This window comes from Talpa europaea (genome assembly GCF_964194135.1).
Source record: "Talpa europaea genome assembly, chromosome: 6".
Lineage (NCBI taxonomy): Eukaryota > Metazoa > Chordata > Mammalia > Eulipotyphla > Talpidae > Talpa > Talpa europaea.
Window position 1 is genome coordinate 24,921,844 of NC_140072.1, and position 24,385 is coordinate 24,946,228.

The 24,385-nt window shown below is 36.7% G+C and overlaps 1 protein-coding gene across 1 annotated transcript in view; it reads left to right on the plus strand.

Annotated features, from left to right (window-relative positions):
* EML4 (EMAP like 4) overlaps positions 1-21,565 on the plus strand; it is a gene marked incomplete at both ends in the record, with an annotated part of 81,771 nt that extends 60,206 nt beyond the window's left edge. Inside the window, 6 exons of the mRNA XM_084234941.1 lie at positions 8,396-8,484; positions 9,865-9,962; positions 16,443-16,530; positions 17,044-17,142; positions 19,931-20,061; positions 21,092-21,565. Of these exons, the coding sequence (XP_084091067.1) occupies positions 8,396-8,484; positions 9,865-9,962; positions 16,443-16,530; positions 17,044-17,142; positions 19,931-20,061; positions 21,092-21,565 (979 nt within the window). The remainder of the gene's footprint in view (positions 1-8,395; positions 8,485-9,864; positions 9,963-16,442; positions 16,531-17,043; positions 17,143-19,930; positions 20,062-21,091) is intronic.
* Between the last annotated feature and the right edge of the window lie 2,820 nt (positions 21,566-24,385).

Consider the following 24,385-nt stretch of genomic DNA (forward strand, 5'->3'; position numbering starts at 1 on the left):
GGATTTAAATCATTAAGAAACGCCACTTCTTTGGATGAATGCAGGCTGTGTGTGTGTGTGTGTGTTGTGTGTAATGTACACACACATACAGAGCTAAAATTTTTAAGGAAAAACTGATCTGATTTAAACTCACAGAAATTGCTTCCTATATTTATGTAGCTGTGAAATCATTATTAATAAGTTTAAAATGAAAAGTACTCAGTTTAAGCGGCTTAAGGTAAAGTTAAGCTAATTGTTTCCTCTTTGAATTGTGAGTAGAAAACACCTTAAAAATGAAAGTGATATAACTAAATTAAAAGTACAGTTAATCCTTTCTGGTGTGAAGTTGGAGATTAGAACCACTCTGTACACAACTCCTAACTTTAGTTTGACATCTGGTTAGTTTCTGTTGATGCTTAGAGCACTCACTCATTTTTGTTTTTACATGGGTCTGTTAATTCCTGTACAAAACTGAAAATTCTTTAGTGTGGCCATTCATGTTATCATCACTGACACTAAGCCTGAAAAAAGTCACACTTAGAACATAGAATTTTTTTTTTAAATATAATACAGCAAGCACATCCAAAGTGTGCATGCACCAAAAGATCTGGTGACTAGCAAAATATTTAAAGATGTCTTTGTGTCAATATGTAGGCTTTATCTAGAAATCTACTTGTAATCAAAAACTAAGCACATGAGGAATGTTTAAACAGTCTTAACTCATTGTTTCCAGTGGTAGAAATCTGAAGCATACATATTGAGCATGTTGAGTTTTGTGTTGCACTTGATAGTCTTAACTCATCCCCATGTACCAAATAAAAATCCATCTTCCCCACCCCCCAAAAAAAGTGTGCACAGTGTGAATAAATTATCACAGTGATAAGTAAGATTAATGTAATTAAAGGGAAAATGTAAATTCATAGCCCTACGTGGACATAGTACTTAATATCCTGATCATCATATAGTAAGAAGTCTTTTTGTAGTTTTATTGAGATATAAATTATAATATAAAATTTAACCAATATAAAGCATATAATTTAGTAGTTTTTAGTAAGTTTACAGGGTTATGCAGCCATCATCACAATATAGTTTCAGAACATTTTTATTAATGAAAAGCTGTGCGCATTAACAGTCACCCCTCAATACCCCCATCTGCTTTCTATGGCTAATAATGTTGAGTATCTTTTTCATGTGTTTATTGGCTTCTTGTTAGCCTCTTTAAAGAGAGATGTGTTCAAATCTTGTGTCTGTCTTTGAATAGATATATTTGTCTTTTTGTTGTTGGGTTACAAGTATTTATATATTCTCTATACAGTACCTTATCAAATACATGATTTGCAAAATATTTTCTCTCATTTCAAGGGTTGCCTTTTCATTTTCTTGGTAACATTTGTGACCCAAAAGTACAAAATTTTAACATAACCCAATCTCTACTTTCTCTTATCTCTTAGTCATAAAGACTGTTTTCTTCTGAAAATTTTATAATTTTAGCTCTTAATTTTAGGTCTCTGACTCATTTTAAGTTAATCCCTATATGTGTTGTGAGGGAGATGTATAACTTCATTCATCTGCATGTGGATAGCCAGTTGTTACAACAGCACCATTTGTAGACAAGACTGGAATAGTATTGACATCCTTATTAAAAATCAATTGACCATGGACATACAGGCTTCTATCTGGATTCTCATTTCTGCTCTATTGATATATATGTCTGTCCTGTGCTATTACCACAGTCTTGATTATAGTCACTTCGTGGTAAGTTCTGAAATCAGAAGTGTGAGTCCTCCAGCTTTGTTCTTTCTCAGGGTTGTTTCATAATCCCTTGAATTTCCACATGAACTTTAAGATTAACTACAAAGAATTTCTACAAAGAAACCATCTGGCATTTGATAGGGATTTTTTTTTTCTTTATAGATCAATTTGGGGAATGTCACCATCTTAATGTTATCTTCCACTTTATGAATAGATGTTTTCCCATTTATTTAGATTTTAAATTTCCTTCAACAATATTTTTATTTTTTAGGTACAAATCTTGGACTTCTGTTAAATTTATACCTAAATACATTATTCTCTTATGCTATTGTCAATGAGATTGTTTTCTTAATTTCATTTTTGGAATTTTCATTGCTGGTTATGTATAAATAAAGCTACTTTTTGTATATGGATCTTCCATCCTGCAACTTTGGGACTTAACCTTAGTTCTAATAGCTTTCTTAGTGGAGTCCTTAGGATTTTCTGCATATAAGATCATTTGCAAGCAGATAGTTTTCTTCCTTTTCAGTCTTAATATTTTTTCTTTTTCTTGCCTGATTATCCTAGCTAAACCTCCAATACAATATTAATGAAAATGGCTAGGATATTCTTATCTTGTTCACTATCTTAGAGAAAAGTATTCAGGCTTTCACCCTTAAGCATAATGTTGTAGATTTTTCATAGTTGTCTTTTATTATGTTGAAGAAGTTTCTATTAACTTGATGAGCATTTTTTTATGTTCTTTTTTTTTTGAGCATTTTAAATTTTATTTTTATATTTCCCATACAATTGCAACCCCCTTGTTTTGACCCCGATGAGCATTTTTAATCATGATAGGGCATTGGATTTTTCAAGTGCCTTTTCTGGTCTATTGAAATAACATGGTTTTTGTTCTCTATTAATGGAGTTTTACATTAATTGATTTTCACATTTTAAATCAGTCTTATATTCCTGGAATAAATCCTGTTCAGTCATCCTGTATAATTCTTTTATAAGTTGCTATATTCAGTTTGCTGGTATTTTTGTTGAAGATTTTTGCCTCATTATTCATAAGGGATATCGGTCTATAGTTGTCTTACTATGTCTTTTGTTAGATTTTGGTATCTGAGTAATACTGACACTGAGGGCTTTTTAATAAGACTGATAACTAACTCCTAAACTGAAATGTAGAGTTAATACGTACGAGTGAATAGAAATTGGTATATACTAGTATTTGTTAGTAGTTAGCCAAAATCTTAGACTGATTGAGCCAGTGACTGTTGAACATTTAATAAATTATTCTTAAGCACACCACACTTTAGTTTCAAATATAACATTCTCTCATTTTTTCAAATGTGGATTTCTTGATGAATTTCAAGTTCTTCATAAAGTTCACAATACATGTGAACCTGTACTATTATGAATTTGGAAGTTTGTAATCTCTGAATAATAGTAGAAATGTATTCTGCTTGCTTTTTCTAAGATCCCAATTAACCATCTTCCCCTTAATATTTTTTTAAACAATTTTCTCAAATAAGTTTAATATTTACATCACTTCTACCCTTCAGAGAAACTATACCACCAGGATGTCATATCTGTTAGTTCAGATAAAATTCTCTAAATTTAAACAGAACTTTACACTGATCTTGCTGCACACAGTTCCATTTTCAAACCAAAACAATAGTATTTAAGAAGGAATTTTGCTAGTCATTTTATTTTATGGTAAATAGAGATGAGAAATCCAAAACTGGAGAAATCAATAAGCTTAAAGCAATGACAGGAAGAATTAATTAAAAGCAAAGGCTAACTTTGGAAAATGATTCAAAGAAAGAAATTCACAGAATTGAGTCAGTATATAGAACATACTATGTAACATATAAGGATATAAAGGGGAGAACACTTCACAGAGGAAGAGGGATTGGTCCTACCTTGAAAGAGTTCTTTGACTTGAAAATGCAGTAAAGGATGAGGAGTTCATGTCTAGCAGAGGGAATGATCTAGCAAATGCAAGAAACTATGAACTAACTGGACTAGAACATTCTTATATCTTCTTGATACCTAAACTATGGAATCCAAACTTGTTATCCCAGACTTTGAAGCCCATTAAAAATCATTCCCTCACCACTCCAGCTAGAATGGCCAAGTTGTTATATATATTCCTGCTCTTTGTAGTTTCACTGCTATTCTCTGCCTGTTTCTGCTTCATCACTTCCTGCCACATTTGCTGTGATGAAATTTTAGACCACCTACGCTTCATTGCTTACTCCCTGCTCTGAAACTTCACAGGCCCTATTGTGTGAATGTATATAGACCATATTACTTTGAACTATGTACCATTTTATGAAGTCATCTTGTCTTCCTAGTTAGGTTATAAGCTTCCCCGTTAGGTTATGATCTCTTTTATTCCCAGGATCCCTAAATGTTAGTTTATCTCAAAGACAAAGAAAGAAGATCTTCCCCAGCCTTCCCTGGTATGTTACAGGAAAAAGCACAAAGCAGAGCACCATCTTGGTTCTCCCACTATCTAGTTGGTTGATCATTGGTCAAGTCTTTGAGATTATAGGATTTCAGTATTCTTTTTGTAAAATAAGAGGGTTGAATTGGGCTTTCTTCCCCGTGTTTTTGACTTTACATTCCTAGTTTTACAAATAGATGAAGGGGGATGGGAGATATTTAGAAACCTGACACCAACAGAACACATTTAGCATTATGATAAATATTTTAAACTTATATTAGGAACAGCTTTTATTAGGAACCAATAATATATTTAGAAACTTTAAAGTATGATAGTTTCAAGCTCTAAAATCTTAAGATTCTTTTTTTGCCATTGAAGAAATCAGTGTAGTTTCTTTTTAAAAAGTCATCAAGCTAAATGATGGCACTGCATTTTTGTACTTGGTAATCACACAAGTCAGAATTGTTGAAATAGTTTGCCAAAGATTTCCTATCTCTGCCTTTAACAGCTGTTATTTAGAAAGGTCCATTAGGTCCTTTGCACCAATATGAAGGCCCGTAATGATTCCAAATTACATTAAGGCAGAATCTTGATTCCACTGTATATTCTCTAGATTAGAATAAGAATACAACTAAAAAACAGAAAAACAAGTACTTATTTCTAGAAAATTCCCTTTGCTAGAGGATCTGTTGTCTTTTCCATAACTTTTCTAGGGACAGAGGTCCTGAGCTCAAGTCTTTTCTGAAAAGAGAACATAATTCATGCAGTGAAAATGGTGGGAGCTTTAAAATTATTGTTGGAGGGAGTTTCAGTTGTAGCCATAAAAATTGGTTAATAAAATTCTCGAAGAAAACTATATAATCTATGGTTACTGTTCAATTGCAATAAAGTATGTTTCTTACCCACCTTTTGAAATGGAAATAAATAACCATTAAAGATGGCTCAGGGATTCAAAGCCATTTTCCTGACGATTGGCCTTCAAATTCAAATATTCACAAGTAGCTATTTCTCTTACCTGAGCAGAAGACAGAATTAACAAGTTAGGTTAATTACTTAAAAGTTTTCAACATCTAGCTCACAAGTTACTAAAATTCATTCATGAATGTTTAACTAGAAAGCAATTTCTTTAATAGGTAAAGATGGAATTTTTTAGTGTTTCATCTCCTACCTTCAGTACACTAAGGCATGTTAAGCAGTATCATTAAACATTATTTAAAAAGTCTTTCAAGCCCTTTCCTAAATAATATTTTGTGAAGCAAAGGGAAATGATCCCTTTATAGATTTTAGTTATAGGGCTTACAGTTCCTTTTATTGACTTATTTTCAGTGATAAAAATTTTCCCATCTGAATAGTTAAAAACAAAACTTGATGCTCTTGTCCCTTCCAGTTGACATTAAAATAATGACTTTATTTTTCTAGTCTAATCCCATTCTTGCTGCTCCAGACATTTCTTCCTGCATACCACACTATTAAATAATTCATGCTAAAACTGGCTTTGTAATATTCAAGACATATTTTATATTTGTTCATTTATTCATTCTACAGATATTTAGTGCTTAATTGAAGCCAGGCAGTGCTGAACTCTAAACTCCTCCAACTAGCTCCACATGTTGTCTATGACCTGCCTTCCTCTCATTTATCCAACCTTTAGTTGTCCTTTCTAAGTTCTCAGTCTTTGCTTTATATGCCTTTTGTCTTGTCAGACTCTTTTGAAGCACCATCCCTTCAAACGCTCTTAGAAAAAGTTCTTATAATAGTCACTTATTATGTAGTTGTATTTAATTAATTGTTTGACCTCTTATGAGGCTTTTGCACTTTAGCTTCCCATAAATGTGAATAAAAGAACTTCTGATGCAATTGTTAGAGGTACTGGAAAGGCAAGAATACCATGTGCTGTTCACCTTCATACTGTCTGCTATTTCCCACCTCTGTTGCTGTGCAGCTGTCACTCCTGCCTGCACCGCCTAACTACTGCTCACCCTCAGTGTTAAGTTCAGCCCACATCCTTCATCTTCCCTAACATTTCTTCTATGTCTCCTATCATTCATTTTCATTCTGTGAGCTACCTACTATATGTAGCTACCATCTTGGAGACTGGCACTTTGATTCTAGTGTAATCTTCAAAAGCAATGATCCTGTCATTTTCCAATGAGACTTTCCTAGTAAAGAGATACAGTTGGCATTCAGTGAAATACCTAAACAGAAGTAAGAACATGCCTATGGCCATATATTTACATTGTAAGCAGCAGCATTTTACAAAATGAATTCATCCTTCCACAGAAGAGAGAAATATGTCATACAGGTTACTATTAAAATTTCTGCAATTTCTCATTAATATTCTTAAAACATTTTGAAATTTAAAATGGGATAAAATGTCAGCCATCCTTTTTGTTTGTTTGTTTAAAGGTGTGTGTTTATTTACAAGGTGAGATGATAGATAAAAAGAGATGATGCAGGGCCTCCCCGGTGGCGCAGTGGTTGAGCGCTGGGTTGCGAAGCTGCCCGCGGCCTCTGCGGTGCCGGTTCGATACCCGGCTGCTCCCCGGCCACCAGAGGAGGGTCCCACATGGCGCGCAGACCTCTCCTGCCGCCTGCTGCTCCCCTCAGCAGTGTACTTCGGTCCTTCTGCCTGCTCTGCTCCCCGCTCTGGCTCTGGTGAATTCTCTCACCCTCCCGCGCTTCTGACTGTACCCAGTGCATGTATAAACAAACAAACAAACAAACAAATAAATAAAGCATGCCTCTATTAAAAAAAAAAATAAAAAAAAAAAGAGATGATGCAGTTACAAACATCTGATAGCTCCATTTTGATGAAAAAGTATATAAATATATTACAGGAAATTCTATATAGTAAACATTAGAAACTGATATAGTAAACATTTGCTACTTTTTCTCTATGCCAATATTATTGTCATTTAAAGCTTAAATACTGGTTTCAAGTATCCCCTATAAAATAACTACTTTATTTAAAATACTGGAAAAGAACTTCACTATAAACAGGATTGGTGTGTTAAAATAGACTGGGTGCATTTTGTAACAATGTCCACTATGATCAAATGCTGCCTTAATCACCCCTAAGATCTGCATTATTCAGTTAGTGCTAAATCTTTTTAAAATAATTATCACAGGTTAAATTAGCTGTAAAAATACAGCACTTCAACATTATTAATTGTTATGGAGAATGCCCCTCTGAGGTAGAAGAGAGTAAGCATAATGATATTATATGCACTTGCTGCCACTGTTATAGGGCAGCTCCAATATTGAACGGGTTGCCTGGCTGTGGGTCCTCACCCGCGCACTTACAAGGGACTTATTAATACTCCACTACAGGCATACACAAAAGGTTAATAAAAGGTTTATTTACAAGGGAAAAGGAAATAAGGAAAATGTACAACTCAGGGAGAAAAGAGGGAAATAAAGTCTTTAATGCGTCCTACCTGATCCGCTGACCTGGAAACCCAAAAAGCACTCTCCAAGCTGGCCAGACGCTGCGAGCTGGCGGAGAGCCAAAATGGGGGACCCCTCCAAAGCCCACGTTTCTGGCCTTGTACCAACCTGGCTGCTTAACCCCACCCTCAGGTCCCAGCCACCTTCCCTTTGGTGGTGATGGGATTTGGAGTTCCCAGTGTCTTTGGCTTTGGCCTGGGGTGTGGGGGTGGAGTCCACAAAGCTTGTATGGAATTAGCTTTAGGACATCCTTTTCCCCCTAACACCCTGGGATCTTTATCTTAGATAGAGAGCAGGGGCGTCTGTTGGAGTTTAGTTAAAGAGAGAAATGGGAAGCTATCCAGAAAGTTGTTCTTTTCATGTCATTTCAGAGGCAGGGGTTGCGCTATTTTGCTCTTCTTCAGCTTGAAGATGTGTCAGGACATAAAGGATGACTTGATAGCAGAAAATATATTGATCCTCTGTCTGAACCATTCCATGTCTTTGTAGTCTCATGCAACACACTGAAGCAGAGATGTCAAAGTCAAGATCTTGACTGATTAGTCCTAGAACCACATCTATGCATATCAAGGTCTCTGAACGTCCAGTGCCCCCAATGCAGTGCATGATGTCTGGGCCTGATGTGTGAATGTGTCTCATGTAGGAGATAAAAGTGAGCAAGTCATCTGGCTGAGAAGGTGTGTCGTGGTCTGGCCAGGCAGTGAAATTCAGATGAGAAATAAGCCATCGTTCTTTTCTGTAAGTGCAATATCTGAAGAAATTTTGGTTTTTACTTCTTAACAGGTGGTTTGTCCTAGACGCAGAGACTAGAGACCTAGTTTCTATCCACACAGACGGGAATGAACAGCTCTCAGTGATGCGATACTCACTAGGTAAGCAGATATACCCTCACCCTGACATTCATAGCACTCCTCTGAAATTGCATGTTTTCACTTCCAATAAAGCTCACTACTATTGAGTATATTTCTCCCGCCAAAGGATTAAATTCCTCTTCAGGAAACTGCAGAATATCTGCTAAAGTTAAACAACATTGTAAATCATGAAGCAAATATAAATATAGAACTATTAATACTGCATTTACAGTTGGAGGCAGAATACTGTATAATCAAGTTCCTTTTATTTTAATTTGGAATTGCACATACTTACAATTTTGAATAAGTGTTAGGCTGAGTCTTAATGTTACATATTTAGCAACCTTTTCTTTGTGTATATAAGAGAAGATAAAAGAAATTATAGTAGTACTCAAAATACAAAGTTTTAGGTTCTTCAGGTTATCTGAAATCTCATTACATCGTTACTGGTTACATAGTAGTGATTGATTTTTTAATTAGATAAATTACTCAACAACTCATTAAACAAATCTTATAAATCCCTTTAGCTTTGTTTGAATAATTCTTTGTGCTTTATTCAAAGTGTTCATTGTTTCTGTAACAGTCTAATTCCCTTTCCCATTATTAATATTGTTTTGATCCACATCATTCTTCCCTAGAGTTAGTCTGAGTCACAATTACTTATATTTGAAAATAGATTCCCATGATTGGTGGATCAGTGTGGGGTCCAAAGAATCTTTTTAACTACTTGTAACTTTTTTCAAAGGAAAGCATACTATTCTCTTGAGGAGAAGGAGAACACTTGTTCAAGCTAGAAGCCTAAAGAGTTACTTGAAGCAGAAGCATTTTTCTGTTTTGGTTTTGGGGTTTTGTGGGGTTTTTTTTTGAGTGTTGTAATAGCAAATAACTCCTACAGATGTAGCAATTAAAATCCAAAGATCAAATGTACTTTACTGACCATCTGCTATGCAGTAAGTACAATGGAGGAGACCATAAAAGAATGTGGTTCCTTCCCAAGAGAACCTCCCCGGTAGTTGAAGAGATCATATTGCTCAGCTGAAATGAGGAATTGAACACTTAGCTTGCCATATGAATACTCTATCCCTAAAGCCATAAAAGCAGGTTAACCTGCCTGGGTTCAATTTTTAACTAACTAGAAGGAGATGAGGGTAGAGTCCAAGGCCCATGAGCATCTCTAGAAAGGGATTATATAGATGACCAGAAGTTTTTCTAGTATACTTTGTGATAGAAGGATTCATCAAATATCAACTTAAGTTAAATTGATGAGATTTAACAACACTGATTAAAAAAAAACATTTAGCATAGGTCCAATAAAATAACTGTTGGTAATTATTGAAGATAATAAATCTATCAGTATATTTCTCTGGTCAACACTTTTAACACTGTCCTGTTTCAATCTAGATGGCACCCTGCTGGCTGTAGGATCTCATGACAACTTTATTTACCTCTATGCAGTCTCAGAAAATGGAAGAAAATATAACAGATATGGAAAGTGCACTGTAAGTATTAAAGTAAAATAGTTGTAATAATTTTCAGACCATTTAATTTTTGTTAAAAAGAGAATTAAAATTGATATTGACTTATCTATTGTTTTCTATCCTTAGTTGCATTAAACTTTAATATCTCCCTTTGAAAACTGACATTACCTAGCAGGAGAATTTTGTAATTCACAGTATACTCTGAAAATGTTTCTCCTTTTGATGCAAATTTTATATTACTCTCTCTACTTTCTTGACAAATTTTAAAGGTGATTTCTTAAGTCAGCGCTATTTCCATAGAAAACCCTTAGACTGACACTTTGAAAATGGAGTAAGGACAGGGCTTCCCTGGTGGCGCAGGGGTTAAGACACAACCTATAAAGCTATCCACAGCCACTGCAGCATGAATTTGATCCCCGGCCAGGGAGCTACCCACATGGCACAGCAGACCTCTCCTGACTCGCCCACTGCTCCCCTCAGCAGTATATTCCAGTCAGTCTGCCTGTTCTGTTTCCCACTCTGTCTCTGGTGAATCCTCTCACACATCCCCCCACACCTCTGGCCTGTACCCCAGTTTTTGTATGTATAAATAAATAAATCTTTTTTAAAAATCTAAAAGAAAAGAACAGAAAATGGAGTAAGATCAGACGTGAGAGTCTACTCACTTTTTTTTTTTTTAAAGATTTATTTATGCATACAAGAGCTGGGGTACAGGCCAGAGGTCTGGGGGGTGAGAGGATTCACCAGAGACAGAGTGGGGAACAGACAGGCCGACTGAAGTACACTGCTGAGGGGAGCAGAGGGCGAGTCAAGAGAGGTCTGCTGTGCCATATGGGTTGTTCCCTGGCCAGCCCAGGATCGAACTCGTGCTACGAGGCTGCAGACAGCTTCCTAGGTTGCTGCCTTTTTTTTTTTTTTTTTTAAGATTTATTTATTTATATAAGCACTGGGTACAGTCAGAAGCGCCGGAGGGTGAGAGAATTCACCAGAGCGGGCAGCAGAACAGGCAGAAAGACCAAAGTACGCTGCTGAGGGGAGCAGTGGGCGTGGCAGGAGAGGTCTGTCACGCCATGTGGGACCCTCACCTGCAGCCAGGGATTGAACTGGCACTGCAGAGGCTGTGGGCCACCGGGGAGGCCCTTTATAGGTTGCGTCTTAACCCCTTGTGCCACCAGGGAGGCCCCGCTATCTCACTTTTAATCTGTTATCCCATGTTCCTGGTCATCTCCAACACCCAACAATTTCCTTTATCACCTCTCTGCCACTGCATTATGAAAATTAACAGAAACATATTTCCTTTAATTTGTTGCCCATTTCTGATTGAGCGATTAGATTTATTATTGTAAGGTGAAGATTAAATTCGGTTCTGTAAACATATTGACCACTTAGATTAAAGCAGGTATTATGCTAACTACAGAAATATTCTAGGTACTAGCAATGCATGAAAAAGTTGTCCCTTTACCTGGAAAAATACACGTTAGAGCTTGAGGAGAGGATGAGAAAGGCAGCCGGGCTTAGTGGTTAAGTACACATACTTAGGATCAGACTACCTGGATTTAAATTCTTACCTCACCACTTACAAGCAAGCTACTTAAACCTCATACTCCAGCGTTCTCGTCTATGAAGTGAGGATAGTGATAGTTTCTGCTTCACTGGATTAAAATGAATTAATGCATACAAAGTACTTAAAATTTTATATAGAATAGTGTCTGGCATATAATACATAGTAGTCATGTAAACTCTTGTAGAAAATGTGGTAGCTTGGTATGTATGTATGTATGTTAGGAAGTCAATTTAGAATTAGCAAATTGTAATGAATTATTGGCACAAATACTTTAAAAATCTTTATCACAAAATGATTTTTAAGGGAATAAGTAAACATATTAGTAAGACATTAAAAACAAATAAAACACAGGTCATTTATTTGAAGCAGATACTTATTTGTCTTTCTGGTTTGGTTTTTTGGCTTGTTTGGGGGGTTTTTTGCATATTTTGAACCATGTGCTAAAACCAGCCTATAAACTAGTCTGTAAGCAACCTCATAGTTATTTTTGTTTGCCGTGGTTATGAATCTTATGAATCTTATCCATCAGTTTATTTAAATTCATCCATCTTTTAGGTGATTTTTCTTAATATTTGTGATGATATGAAATAGTGCAGTAGTATCTCATTGTGTAACATGATCAAATAAAATGTTCCACTGAAAGAAATTTTCATATTACTGAAGTTTACCACTAGGCAACAATTTTTTCTTATATTTACCGCAGCCTTTTAAAAAGATTCATGTCTTAATAAATAGTATATCAAATATTATTTAACCCTATGTAATTGTACAATTTTACAGGTAGCACTTAGCTCAACCCTCATTTTATGGATGCTTTTATGGTGTTTCAGAGAAGTGGGAGTTGAACCATTATACAATGCAAAGTTTGCATTGTATAATGCCTCATATTTTCTATTATGTATATTATTATCCTGCGCTCTTGCAACACAACTGGTCCTGAAAGGAAACTGAAGTGTGTAACATGGTATGACCTTGGAAGTGTTGAGAAATGTCAAGTTTATCAATCAAATTAGACTAGCCTTCTCGTTAAACAGCTTTTTGCCTTAGAGCATTTGAAAGTATTATTTTGATAGTCCTTAGGCACTGTGACAGAGCATAGTACTGTGTGAGGCTATAATGAAAGGCTCAACCATTCTGTTCTTCTAATTATTTTCTATTTTGTGCTTTGCCTCCACCTGTACTCTCCTTGTTGTCTGCTTCCACTAGCCAATCTTAAAATCTCATATTAACTGTTTTTATTTGTTCTCTGCTATGATACAGGACAGACGAAACTGGGCTAAAGCTGGCTCTGCTGCTTACTAGTTTGTGACTTTAGGCAAGTTAATGAACTTCTCTGCATCTTTATCTTAAAGTTGGAGACTAATAGTTCCCACTTTATAGGATTATTGTGAAGATTGAATCCTTATTAAAATGTCGCTATTGGGCCTCCCCGGTGGCGCAGCAGTTGAGCACTGGGTTGCGAAGCTGCCCGCGGCCTCTGCTGCGCCGGTTCAATCCCCGGCTGCTCCCTGGCCACTGGAGGAGGGTCCCACATGGCGCGCAGACCTCTCCTGCCGCCCGCTGCTCCCCTCAGCAGTGTACTTCGGTCCTTCTGCCTGCTCTGCTCCCCGCTCTGGCTCTGGTGAATTCTCTCACCCTCCCGCGCTTCTGACTGTACCCAGTGCATGTATAAATAAACAAACAAACAAATAAATAAAAATACATGCCTCTTAAAAAATAAATAAATAGATAAAATGTCTCTATTTACTATTTTAGTACCAATTTTTTCCTGTTACTAGTCAACATTTAAGTAACCCTGTAGCTGCAGAAGCATACTGGGCTTAGAATTTTATGAAATGTCCCTCTAATATACTGGAAGAAAGCAGCCTGCCCCTCTTCACGGCATCACTTTATGTGGCAATGTCAGTTTAGAAGATGACTTCTAAAAAACTAAAGGGAACTTCTTGGTAGAGGGTCGCTGGCTAATGCTTGAGTTCCCAATCAGTGATGTGCTTCATGAAGTCATTATAGGCCAAGATCTTGCTCTCAACCTTATAAACTAAGAAACAAGACAAGATGGATTTGTATCATCCAAGTTCTCCAAAGCTGGTTTATAAGGTGTCAGTTGAGAACAAGAGCTGTAACTGGTAAGGGACTGAATCCTACTTCCCTCAGAGCAACTAAGTTTTCTCTCTCCAAGCCTCAGGAAGCCAACTTATAATAAGAATTCTAGTTTATTCATTTAAAGTAAGATTTTTAAATGCCAGAGGACAGAACATGAGCTGCCTCCAGTCAGCACTTCCTTTTAGGCCAAATAGTACATGGGAAACCAAAGTATAATCTGAAGGTGACAAGCTTGGTGCCTACACCAACAGTATGCCAGTAGCTGCTGCTGAAGCTGATCTTAGATGGTTCCTCTGTCCTAGGTACTAGGTGGGCACTAGTTATTTCAAAGATCCCTCGATGTGAGTTTTGAGTATTGTAAAGTTTCGTAGTTTTGTTCCTTAAGTACAATATGTTTCTTAATCTCAGCTTTTCGTGTACAACTTTGAAAATAAACAGAAAAGGTCCATGATTACTTATCAATTCCTTTACTTAAAAGTCCACTTTAAATTTTTTTTCTGCCCATCTTTGGTGTACTCAGTTTGATCCAGATTTATCTGACCTAGGTTAGAACTCTTGCTCCATCAATTCTTTGTTACGTGACTTCAGGAAAGGTAACCTCTCTTTGCCTCCTGAATGTCTTGACCTTCTAAGTAGACATCCTCATTAAGATTGCTTTGAGATTAAAGGTGGGGATACTATATATAAAGTACTTAAATATAATGCCCTATACATAGAAAGTACTCAGTAAAAGTCAGGTTTTATTAGCAGCAGCACCAGCATTATTTTCAGTAACTGGATTGTACCTTGGAGTGTTTTCCAGCATTTAACATATGTCTGTTAAAATTCAAAAACATTTTTCTAATTATGGACATTGTATATTTTCCTTGAAAGATTTTAAGTGTTCTATTTGTAATGGGATCACAACTGTTATTCTGTACTTGACTGCCAATAAGCCTTTCTGTTTTGTACCTGAATGGCAATAAGCCTTTCTGTTTGATTCACATTATTGTGTACCTTTTGACATTGCTATGCAAGATCTTAGCCCAGGAAATATAATATATTTAAGTTGCAGTGATATGCTAAAAGCATTAAAAGTATATTAGGATAGGTAAGAAGTGTGAGAAAATATGGGGTTTTTGGCCAGGATTTTGGTAATTGAAGATACACATCAAAAAGAAGAGGAAAAAACTTTTTAACTGTCTACCCAGAAATCTCCAAGAAAACCCATAAAGCCAATACAACAAGCCATAGGATTCAGTATTACTATAAAAGGAATTATACTGCAGTGCCTGGTGACTTAAACAAATGAGAGAGATGGTGACTCAGGATCCTTCTTTTTTTCTATTCCATCATTTTCAGTAAGATGCTGCTAAAACGCCAGTATCACATCCTAGTTCCAGGAAGAATGTATAAGAGCAAGGTGGACGGGGTGGGGGGGGGAAGCATTCTTCCTTAAAGTCAATTCTCTTATTCTTGGAAGTCCCACTTACGACTTTTGCCACACCTAGATGCAAAAGAGGTTAGGAAATACAGTATTTTAGCTGAGTACTTAACAAAAGGGGAGGATGTGGATTGGATAGGCAAGAGTAGTCCATTCTGGAGTTACTAAAGATCAGCTTTCCCTCAAACCAGCAAAAACATCAAAATGTGATGAGGGTGAGGGGTTCTATTTGCAATAGCAGTAAAAGCTATAAATGCTTTGAGAATAAACCTAGCAAGAAAAGCACAGCAGCTTTGGGGATGCATTGCCGATAGACATAAACTGGAAAAATAGAGACATGTTTCTGGATGAAAAGATTTGACAAGAATATCTCTTCTCTATACTTTATTCTCTAAATTTGATGTAGTCTGAAATTTTCCACACATCACAGAACTATCACAGTTGGCCGGGGATAGACTAATGAAACAGAAATGAGTGTCCAGAAACAGATCTGTTTATATAGGAATTTACCAGTCGATAAGAGGTATGTCAGATGGTAGAGAAAAAGATGGACTCTTGTCTTCCTATGTTATCCAACATGGCAGCTACTAGCCACAATGTCTTGTTTATGAAGTTAAATAAATTTGTTTCCTGGGAGCACAAAGTGCCACATGTCAACTACTCAGAAGCCAGAGATGGCTAGTTCCTGCTACGTTGGACTGCAAACAGACATTTTCATCACTACAGAAAGTTCAGGACAGCACTACTTTAGATTATATTGGGTCCAGCTGTTCTGAAGAAATGCAGTTTGGGTGACTTTTCCCCTGGAACCTTCTTTGGAGATAGGTTTCTGGGAGAACTCCACATAACAGTGTATTTATAGATGTTCCTCAGTCTCTGGGGTGCACCATGGATATTCAAAGAGCAGGCCAGAAAAAAAGACTAGAATCAATGCTTCATTCTCAAAAATGGAACCACTCCAATAGGGACGCCAGTGACTTGAAATAGACCGGAGGACGAGGTGGCTTTTGACGTGGCCACTAGGACACAGACTATCTTTCTTGGACTATTCTAGCATGGGTATTAAGTGCTTGTTGTTGATATCTGGATAAAAAGGCCAGTAGGATACTCCCAAGTTCCAAGTGCCTAATGTTTCCACTCTGCTGAGTTCCATTAGATCCAACGTCTGCCAGAACTCTTAAGCTGTCACTGATAGCTTCATAAAACTTCATCTTTGGTTCCCAACAAAAGATTTTTTTAAAAAACTTAAGATTTCCATGGCCCTGTTCAGTTCTAGAGGTATTGATATTGCTGTCTACACTTTAGGAATTCCAGATGAATGAAAACTGAAAAAAAAAACAGTACTAGCTATTAAACTATTATCCATTCAGAACTCTAAATGCTCTCTAACATCTGAACTCTTATTTCCTAGGGACATTCCAGTTATATCACACACCTTGACTGGTCTCCAGACAACACATATATAATGTCTAACTCAGGAGACTATGAGATATTGTACTGTAAGTATGAGTGATAACCTAGGGTCTGGACATGTCTGTCAGGGCAATAATGAGCAGACTATGCAGTTTAAATTGTGGGAGAATGCATGCTGGCCTCTCTAGCTTGGCAGACCATGTGTTACTCTGAGCTGTCAAAGCAACAAGAATCTCAAATGTGGTTCAGTTCTCCAAGAAAGTAATGAATTCATTTAAGTGTGTGGACATGTAAATTACTCGGTGAGATTGATGTTGCTGTGAATGCTTTTGTATTTAGCAATTTTTCCTGGAGGCAGAAAGCAGTATACTGGACGGGCATTTATGCTTTTTAAGGAAAAAACTTCAATGGGAAACAATTTGTAGTTCTATACACCCTGTTAAAGTAAACATTTTCTTTTCCTTTTTAAATGTGTCTTGATGTTTTTCAGTGTATGGATTATAAATACAAGTAAACGTGGCTAGTTTGAATCAAGATGCACTTTCAAATACATTTGTACACAAGCACTATGATTATACTTCCTGTTTCTAAATTTAAAGGGAACATTCCAAGTGGCTGCAAACTAATCAGGAATCGATCAGAGTGTAAGGACATCGATTGGACAACATATACCTGTGTACTAGGCTTTCAGGTCTTCGGTAAGTACATGATACCTCATGGGGAAAGATAGTTTTGGGGGTCCTTATATATATATTTACTTGTTTAAATTGCTAAATGAAAAATCATCTGTGTTGTTTAGTGTCATCACTATTAATGCCAGATTCCGGGAAATTAAATGCCTTAAAGATTGAACTAATACAAGATTTGATCTCTGTAGAATCTAACAAACTTTTGGTCCTCAGTATCTATGAAAAACAATTTAAGGAAAGGAATTTACAGATTAGTCCAAACTCTTCCCATATTTTCCCTCCAAGTGAAAACATAAGTTTTTAAATTTGTAAAGGTATTTTTAAAATAGCAACTTTAGTCCGATAACATTCATAGACCATATAATTTACCTACTTGCCTGTAGTTCTGTGGCTTTAGTATATTCATAGTTGTGCAACCATCATTGCTATTCAGTTTTAGAACATTTTTATTACCCCAAAAGAAACCCTCTACCCATTAGCCGCCATTCCCCATCTCCCCATTCCACATCATTTGCTAATCTAGTTTCTCTAATGATTTGACTATTCTAGATAGTTAATATAAATGGACTCATATAATATGTGATCATACAATATGTGACTGGCTTCTTCACTTAGCATGTTTTCAAGGTTCATCCTTACTATGGCATCTATTGATACTTCCATTTTTTTCCCCTGAAACACTCCCCATTCATTGTGTGAAAAAATACACACACACACACACACATAAACACATACCACATTTTATTTACCCACTCATCTGTTGATAGACCTTGGATTCTTTCCAACTTTTAAGCTATTATAAGTAATGCTGCTATGAACACTCGAGTACATGTTTTACTATAGACATATTTTCATTTCTCTTAGGTATATATACTTAGAATGGAATTACAGGGTCAAATGGTAGCTCGTTTATTCTTTTGAGGAACTTCCATATTGTTTTCCAAAGTGGCAGTACCACTTTTATTCAAGTAGTGTATGAGTGTTCAGTTTCCCCACATCTTTGTCAACACTTGTCCGCTCGTACTGTTTTACATGTGGATATCCTGTTGTCCAAGCCCCATTTGTTGAAATATAAAGGCATTTTTAGTAGATATTACTTAAAAGTTGGGAACCATTCCTAATTGAAAATCTAGAACTGTCTCCTCTGTGAGTTTCCCAATCTGTATTATATCCTTCTGAAAAGCTCACAAGATAAATGTAAAAGTTAAAATAGTAAAGTCTTACATGTAAAAAATTAAAAAGATGTTATACTCAGTGATTACAATATTGGATGTGGATATGGCACCAAAGCAATACCCAAAATATTAATACTGTTGGGTTTTTTTAAAAAGATTTATTTATGCATGCATACAAGAACTGGGGTGCAGGCCAGAGGTGTTGGGGGTGAGAGGACTCACCAGAGACAGAGTAGGGAGCAGAACAGGCGCATCTACTGAAATACACTGCTGAGGGGAGCAGTGGGCAAGACAGGAGAGGTCTGCTGCGCCATGTGGGTAGCTCCCTGGCCGGGGATTGAACTCAGGCTGCAGTGGCTGCAGATAGCTTCGTAGTACTGAGACAACCCCTTGCTCCACCAGAGAGGCCCTAATACAGTTGTTTTAATAATGTACCTCTGCTGTCTGAAAGTGGGACTTTCTCCTCCAGCCTAATTATAGATGTGAACATTCCTTTATGCTGTGTATGTTAGAAAAATAATCTATAATATGTACTTACTGTAAACAAAACTGTAGAGATGGAGAAAAATACTTGGCTAGGAAGAAATGAGAAACAGAATGACCGTCCCCAATCATTACTCTGGGTAAAACTGAAGCAGAGGCTCTTCAGAGAAACTGAATGGCCAATAACTGTTTAACTTACCTAGTTATTTTAATGTACTAGTATTTATGTATTAAGAGATATCAGTTAAGAAATGTTTTAACTTGTTTTAGCAAATTTACCGAGAACATTGTTCTTTTGAGTAGAACTGAGCCATAGAAGGTGAGCATCTCGACCCCTTTATTCTATAATTTTAATCTAGTCTAATAAAGGTTTGTGCTAATTATGTTGCGCATGATCTTCAGTGACTTTTAATGACTCAGAATAATTAATTTTGCTATGTCTTATATTTTGGGGCATAAATGATAGTCGTAGAAAAAGTCAGTAAGAAAGCATGGTAGAATAGTGGATGGCCTTATACATTTCCAGTAAGAAAGAATTTTTTAAGATTTATTTATGCATACAAGAACTGGGGTACAGGCCAGATGTGTGGGAGGGTGAAAGGATTCACCAGAGAGAGCATGGGAAACAGAACAAGCAGATCTACTGAAATACACTGCTGAGGGGAGCAGCGGGCGAATCAGGAGAGGTCTGCTATGCCATATGGGTCACCTCCCTGGCTGGGAATCGAACTCGTGCTGCAGTGGCTGAGGATTGCTTCATAGGTTGCATCTCAACCCCTTGTGCCGCCAGGGAGGCCCCAGTAAGAAAGAATGTTAATGGGAAGTCTCCTTTAATGTTAATGTGAGTCAAGCTAAAACTCAATTTGTTAGCACCACCTGCTGGAGACTATTGAGTACTTTTGAGTCTAAATTTTCTATCTTGAAGTTCTTGCAGTTTAATTTTATTATTGTTAGATTTTGTATAAAACGCCACTTGAGTGAATGAAGTGTTGACCCACTAAGACATTTGCAAAGGAAACAAGCTAAGAGTTTGAACACAGATGAAAATAAGATTCTAAAATCAAATAAAACACAATGTAGCATCACAGTTATATTTTTTTCAGCCTGATTTTTCTGCACCCTTATTTTCCATAACAAAGGTGTATGGCCAGAAGGATCCGACGGCACTGACATCAACGCACTGGTGCGATCCCACAATAGAAAGGTGATAGCTGTTGCTGATGACTTTTGCAAAGTTCATTTGTTTCAGTATCCCTGCTCCAAAGCAAAGGTAAAATCAATTTAATAGACATTTTAATAAAACCTCTTTTGTTTGCAGATAATTTTGTCAATGGTGAAAATATATATATATATTAATTATATATATATATTTTTTAAATTTCTTTATACAAGCACTGAGTACAGTCAGAAGTGTGGGAGGGTGAGAGGATTCACCAGAGCCAGAGCGGGGAGCAGAGCAGGCAGAAGAACCCAAGTACACTGCTGAGGGGAGCAGCGGGCAGCAGGAGAGGTCTGTGCGCCAGGTGGGACCCTCCTCCGGTGGCCGGGGAGCAGCCGGGGATAGAACCGGCGCTGCAGAGGCTGCAGGCAGCTTCACAGCCCAGCGCTTAACCGCTGCACCACCGGGGAGGCCCACTGGTGAAAAAATATTTACAGTTACTAATTAGCTGTCCATGGTACAGGACAGCTCGGGAATGGTACTAGAATGTGCAGAAGCAGCACAGGACCCTCTCGGACCCTCTCTTAGCATCCCAGCAGGAATCACACCTGTCTTTTCCTTCCTCTTTCAGCCTAAGGGAAAAATATAGAGGGCAGTTATTGTATTCATATTGTTCGGTTTTTTTATTTTGATTTTTTTGGGCAATTTTAAATTTCTCATAAACTTTAAAATATAAACATACAAAATATAAAACATACTAAAATATGACCAGCATTATAAAACTCAGGGAACTTTTTTCTAAATCCTCTATAATCCTGCCAACCTAGTAAGTTCTCTGTCATTTCAATAGAAGCTGCTAGGTTCTGACAAGTATACAAAACAGAAGACAGAAAAACAACTTTCAGTTGTTTTTTAAACATAGTCTAAAAAAGTGTAAGAATCCAATTACTCTTGTTTTGTTTCTCCCAACAATAGACATTAAAAGGAAATTGCTACTAGCTTAATTCCTCAGATTTGATGACTTTGGCTTTGATTTGAATTACCTGTTTCATATGCTGATTTACCTGCCTTACCTGGTCACCTCCATTGCTGTAAGCTGGCATGTAAAGTTTAATTTTCCTATCTGATTTATTTGCGATAGGCTCCCAGTCACAAATACAGTGCCCACAGCAGCCACGTCACCAATGTCAGCTTTACTCATAATGACAGTCACCTGATTTCAACCGGTGGAAAAGACATGAGCATCATTCAGTGGAAACTTGTGGAGAAGTTATCTTTGCCTCAAAATGAGGTGGTAGCAGATACTACTCTAACCAAAGTCCCCATCTCTTCCACTGAAAGTGTCATGCAATCTGATACTCCCACACCACCTCCTTCCCAGTCCTTAAATGAGACAGTTGAAGAAGAAAGTAGAATAAGCAATTCTCCCACACTTCTGGAAAATAGCCTGGAACAGACTGTGGAACCCAGCGAAGAACACAGCGAGGAGCAAAGTGAAGGAGGCAGTGAAGACCTCGGTGAGCCTATTTATGAAGAACGAGCCAATGAAGTGAGCGAGGAGCAGAATGAAGCAGCTCTTACTGAAGATGAGCAAGAACCTTCACACCTATCCTAACTCCAGGACTTCAGTGCAGCTGTCTTTATCCTTCATCTGCAGGTGATCTTAGGACAGCGTTCAGATAACAGGCCGGGAAGTGATGGAGGATCAACATTGATTGACATTTTGGTTTCCATGTGATCTGTTGTCTTCAACAGGCTTATCTGCAGTCTCCATGCAGCCAACCTAAAGGTTCAGTTTGGTGTGAGCTGAAAATTAACCAAACTTAACAGTAGGAAAAAACAAACATTAATTATGTCTCAGAAATTACTGTATATGTAAGTGGTATAATGTAAATACTGGAAACAAAAACAGCAGTTGTATTGATTTAAAATAGACCCCTTGTTATCTGAACATGTTTTCTTCAGGAACAACCAGAGGCATCACAAACACTGTTACTCATCTACTGGCTCAGACTGTGCTACATTTTTTTTCCCTGATGCAGTAAAAAGAAATCAGGGGGAAAAAATTCTCTTACTGAGATATCCTTCACCCCAAGTGTCTGGTGGAAATTTTTTAATTAAGAAAAATTTCAGTATTGCCAACCACAATGGTGTTGCCTTCTTGAATAAAATGCCGTTTTCTTACACTACCAGTAGATGTCCAGATGTGCTTGTTAGTCTACTATATCGGTGCTGCCTTTCTTAAGTCATAATGAGGAACAGTTCCTTCATTTCATCTAAGAACGCAATGGTTTGTTAAAGAGCTTTTAATGTATATTAAATCACTGATACTCAGAAATAATTGATTCCTCCAAGGATTCCTTTACTGGCCTAAACATTTTCAAATGTTTGGTATTCAAGTGAATGGAAGAAAAAAAAAAACCACATGCCTATAAAACTAAACTGTAAGAATCACTTGGCTAATTTTAGCTTAGCCTTCTAATTTGTCCCTTTGATAAGAGAAATATAAATACAGTAAGTTTAAATGATAGAACTGGTGCTTGAAATTTATTGGTTTAGTTGTAATTTTTATACAGATTAATTATATTGAGGGATAAGATACTCAACAAATTGCAAATTCTTTTTTATAAAGTGTGAATAACAGTCACAGTAATTTTTTATAAATTGCATACTTAACAGACTTGCTACATACAGTACTTTTTTGCTGGTAGAGTTGTTATAAGCCTTGCAATTCTAATGTGGCTATCCTCTGCTGTTTTGGTAATGCATGTGTTATTATGCATTGGATAGTTTTTTTTTTTTAAAGTTTTGTCAAACAACTGTTTTTTCTTATGTATTTCCTACTATAAAATAATTACTGACAAATATGCATTTCCTATACTTGTTTATACTTTGATTATAAAAAAAACTTTGTTTTGAATTTATTTTTTAACTTGCTGCATTGTTTTGATATTTTTTTCTTTGGTTGGATTATGTTTAGAAACTTTGGATGAGTTCAGAAGTCTTAAGTATGCAAGTGTTTACGTGATTGTGCCATTCCAAAGTGCATCAGAACTGTCATTCCCTTCTAGTATCTTCTCAGGAGTAATACAAATCAGGTATTTCATCATCATTTGGTAATTTACAAACTCCAGTGAACTCCCAAGAACATGTTTATATTCACATACTGTATGTAAGGGTGGGGGTGCGTGTGAAGCAATGAGTGTGGACGTCCTGTGTTTGTGTGTATCTATGTAAGACATACGCCACATTGAAAATACTCAGTGTATATCTCTACGTGTATAGATATATGTTCGTGTATATCTTTCTTTTTGTTTACAACTGTTTAAAAAAAAAAAACCTCAATGTAGTTCTCTTCAAGAGAAGAGAGATAGATTCCAAGCAACCCATCTTTTTTTCAGTATGTTCTGTACATAGTTAGCGGAGAGCATGAGTGTCAGGCACATATATTTGCCTATTAGCAACCATGATTAAATTATCAGGTCAGCATGTGCTGTTCCTGTGAAGAAAAATACTATGAGATGAACAAGAAGTTCTAGGAGAATAAAGAGCATTTCCTTAAGTACCTGGGAAATACAGCTCTCCATTATAAGCAGGGAGTTTACTTGGGGACATCAGTTACCTTGGGGGTTGCTGTATACAGTGAGATTTTTTTTATCGTGATACTCTTGGGTGGTAGTTTCCAAAGACACTACTAATACGCAGAAAGCGTTCCAGCTCTCTCTTGCTGGCAGCTGGCAACTACTGTTTAATGGTCAATTAAATCTGTGATAATGGTTGAAAGTGGGTGGGAATATAAATTTGTAGATGTTTTTAGAAAAACTTGTGAATGAAAATGAATCCAAGTGTTTCATGTGAAGATGTTGAGCCATTTCTTTTATGCATTCCTGTCTCTTGGCAGAAAATATTGAAGATTAAAAATAATCAAAATGTCTCACTGGTCTCTGTGTTGTGATTCTTTCTTCATTATACTACTAGTTTCCATCATCAAGGACAGAAATCACAAGGGCATTTTTAATTGATTGTTGTTACTGTAGTTACCATTCTGAGTAACAAATTCATATCCTTAGAGGAAATTACTTCTGATTAATGCTTCCATTTAATAAGGGCAGAGCTTCATTTTAATTTATTCCATGTCTCTATTTTCTCTAGTATTTTAACACTTGGTGATCCTGGTTACCTGCCTGACCCAACTCTACTGCCTGTCACTGCTCCCTAATGTTAGTTCCGATAAAGTTCTTGCATTCAGTGGCACACTACTACCTTCCCGGTTTCTCCCCCTTTTCCATGTTGCTCAGTGACACACATCTTATGTGCACAACTCTGAACTGGTTGGTACAAATTTTTCTTTATGAATTAAGATCAAGAATATTCCATTCTATATTCTCCAGTTTTGCAACCATGGAAATGATGAGCTTTCATTATTAATCCTCTT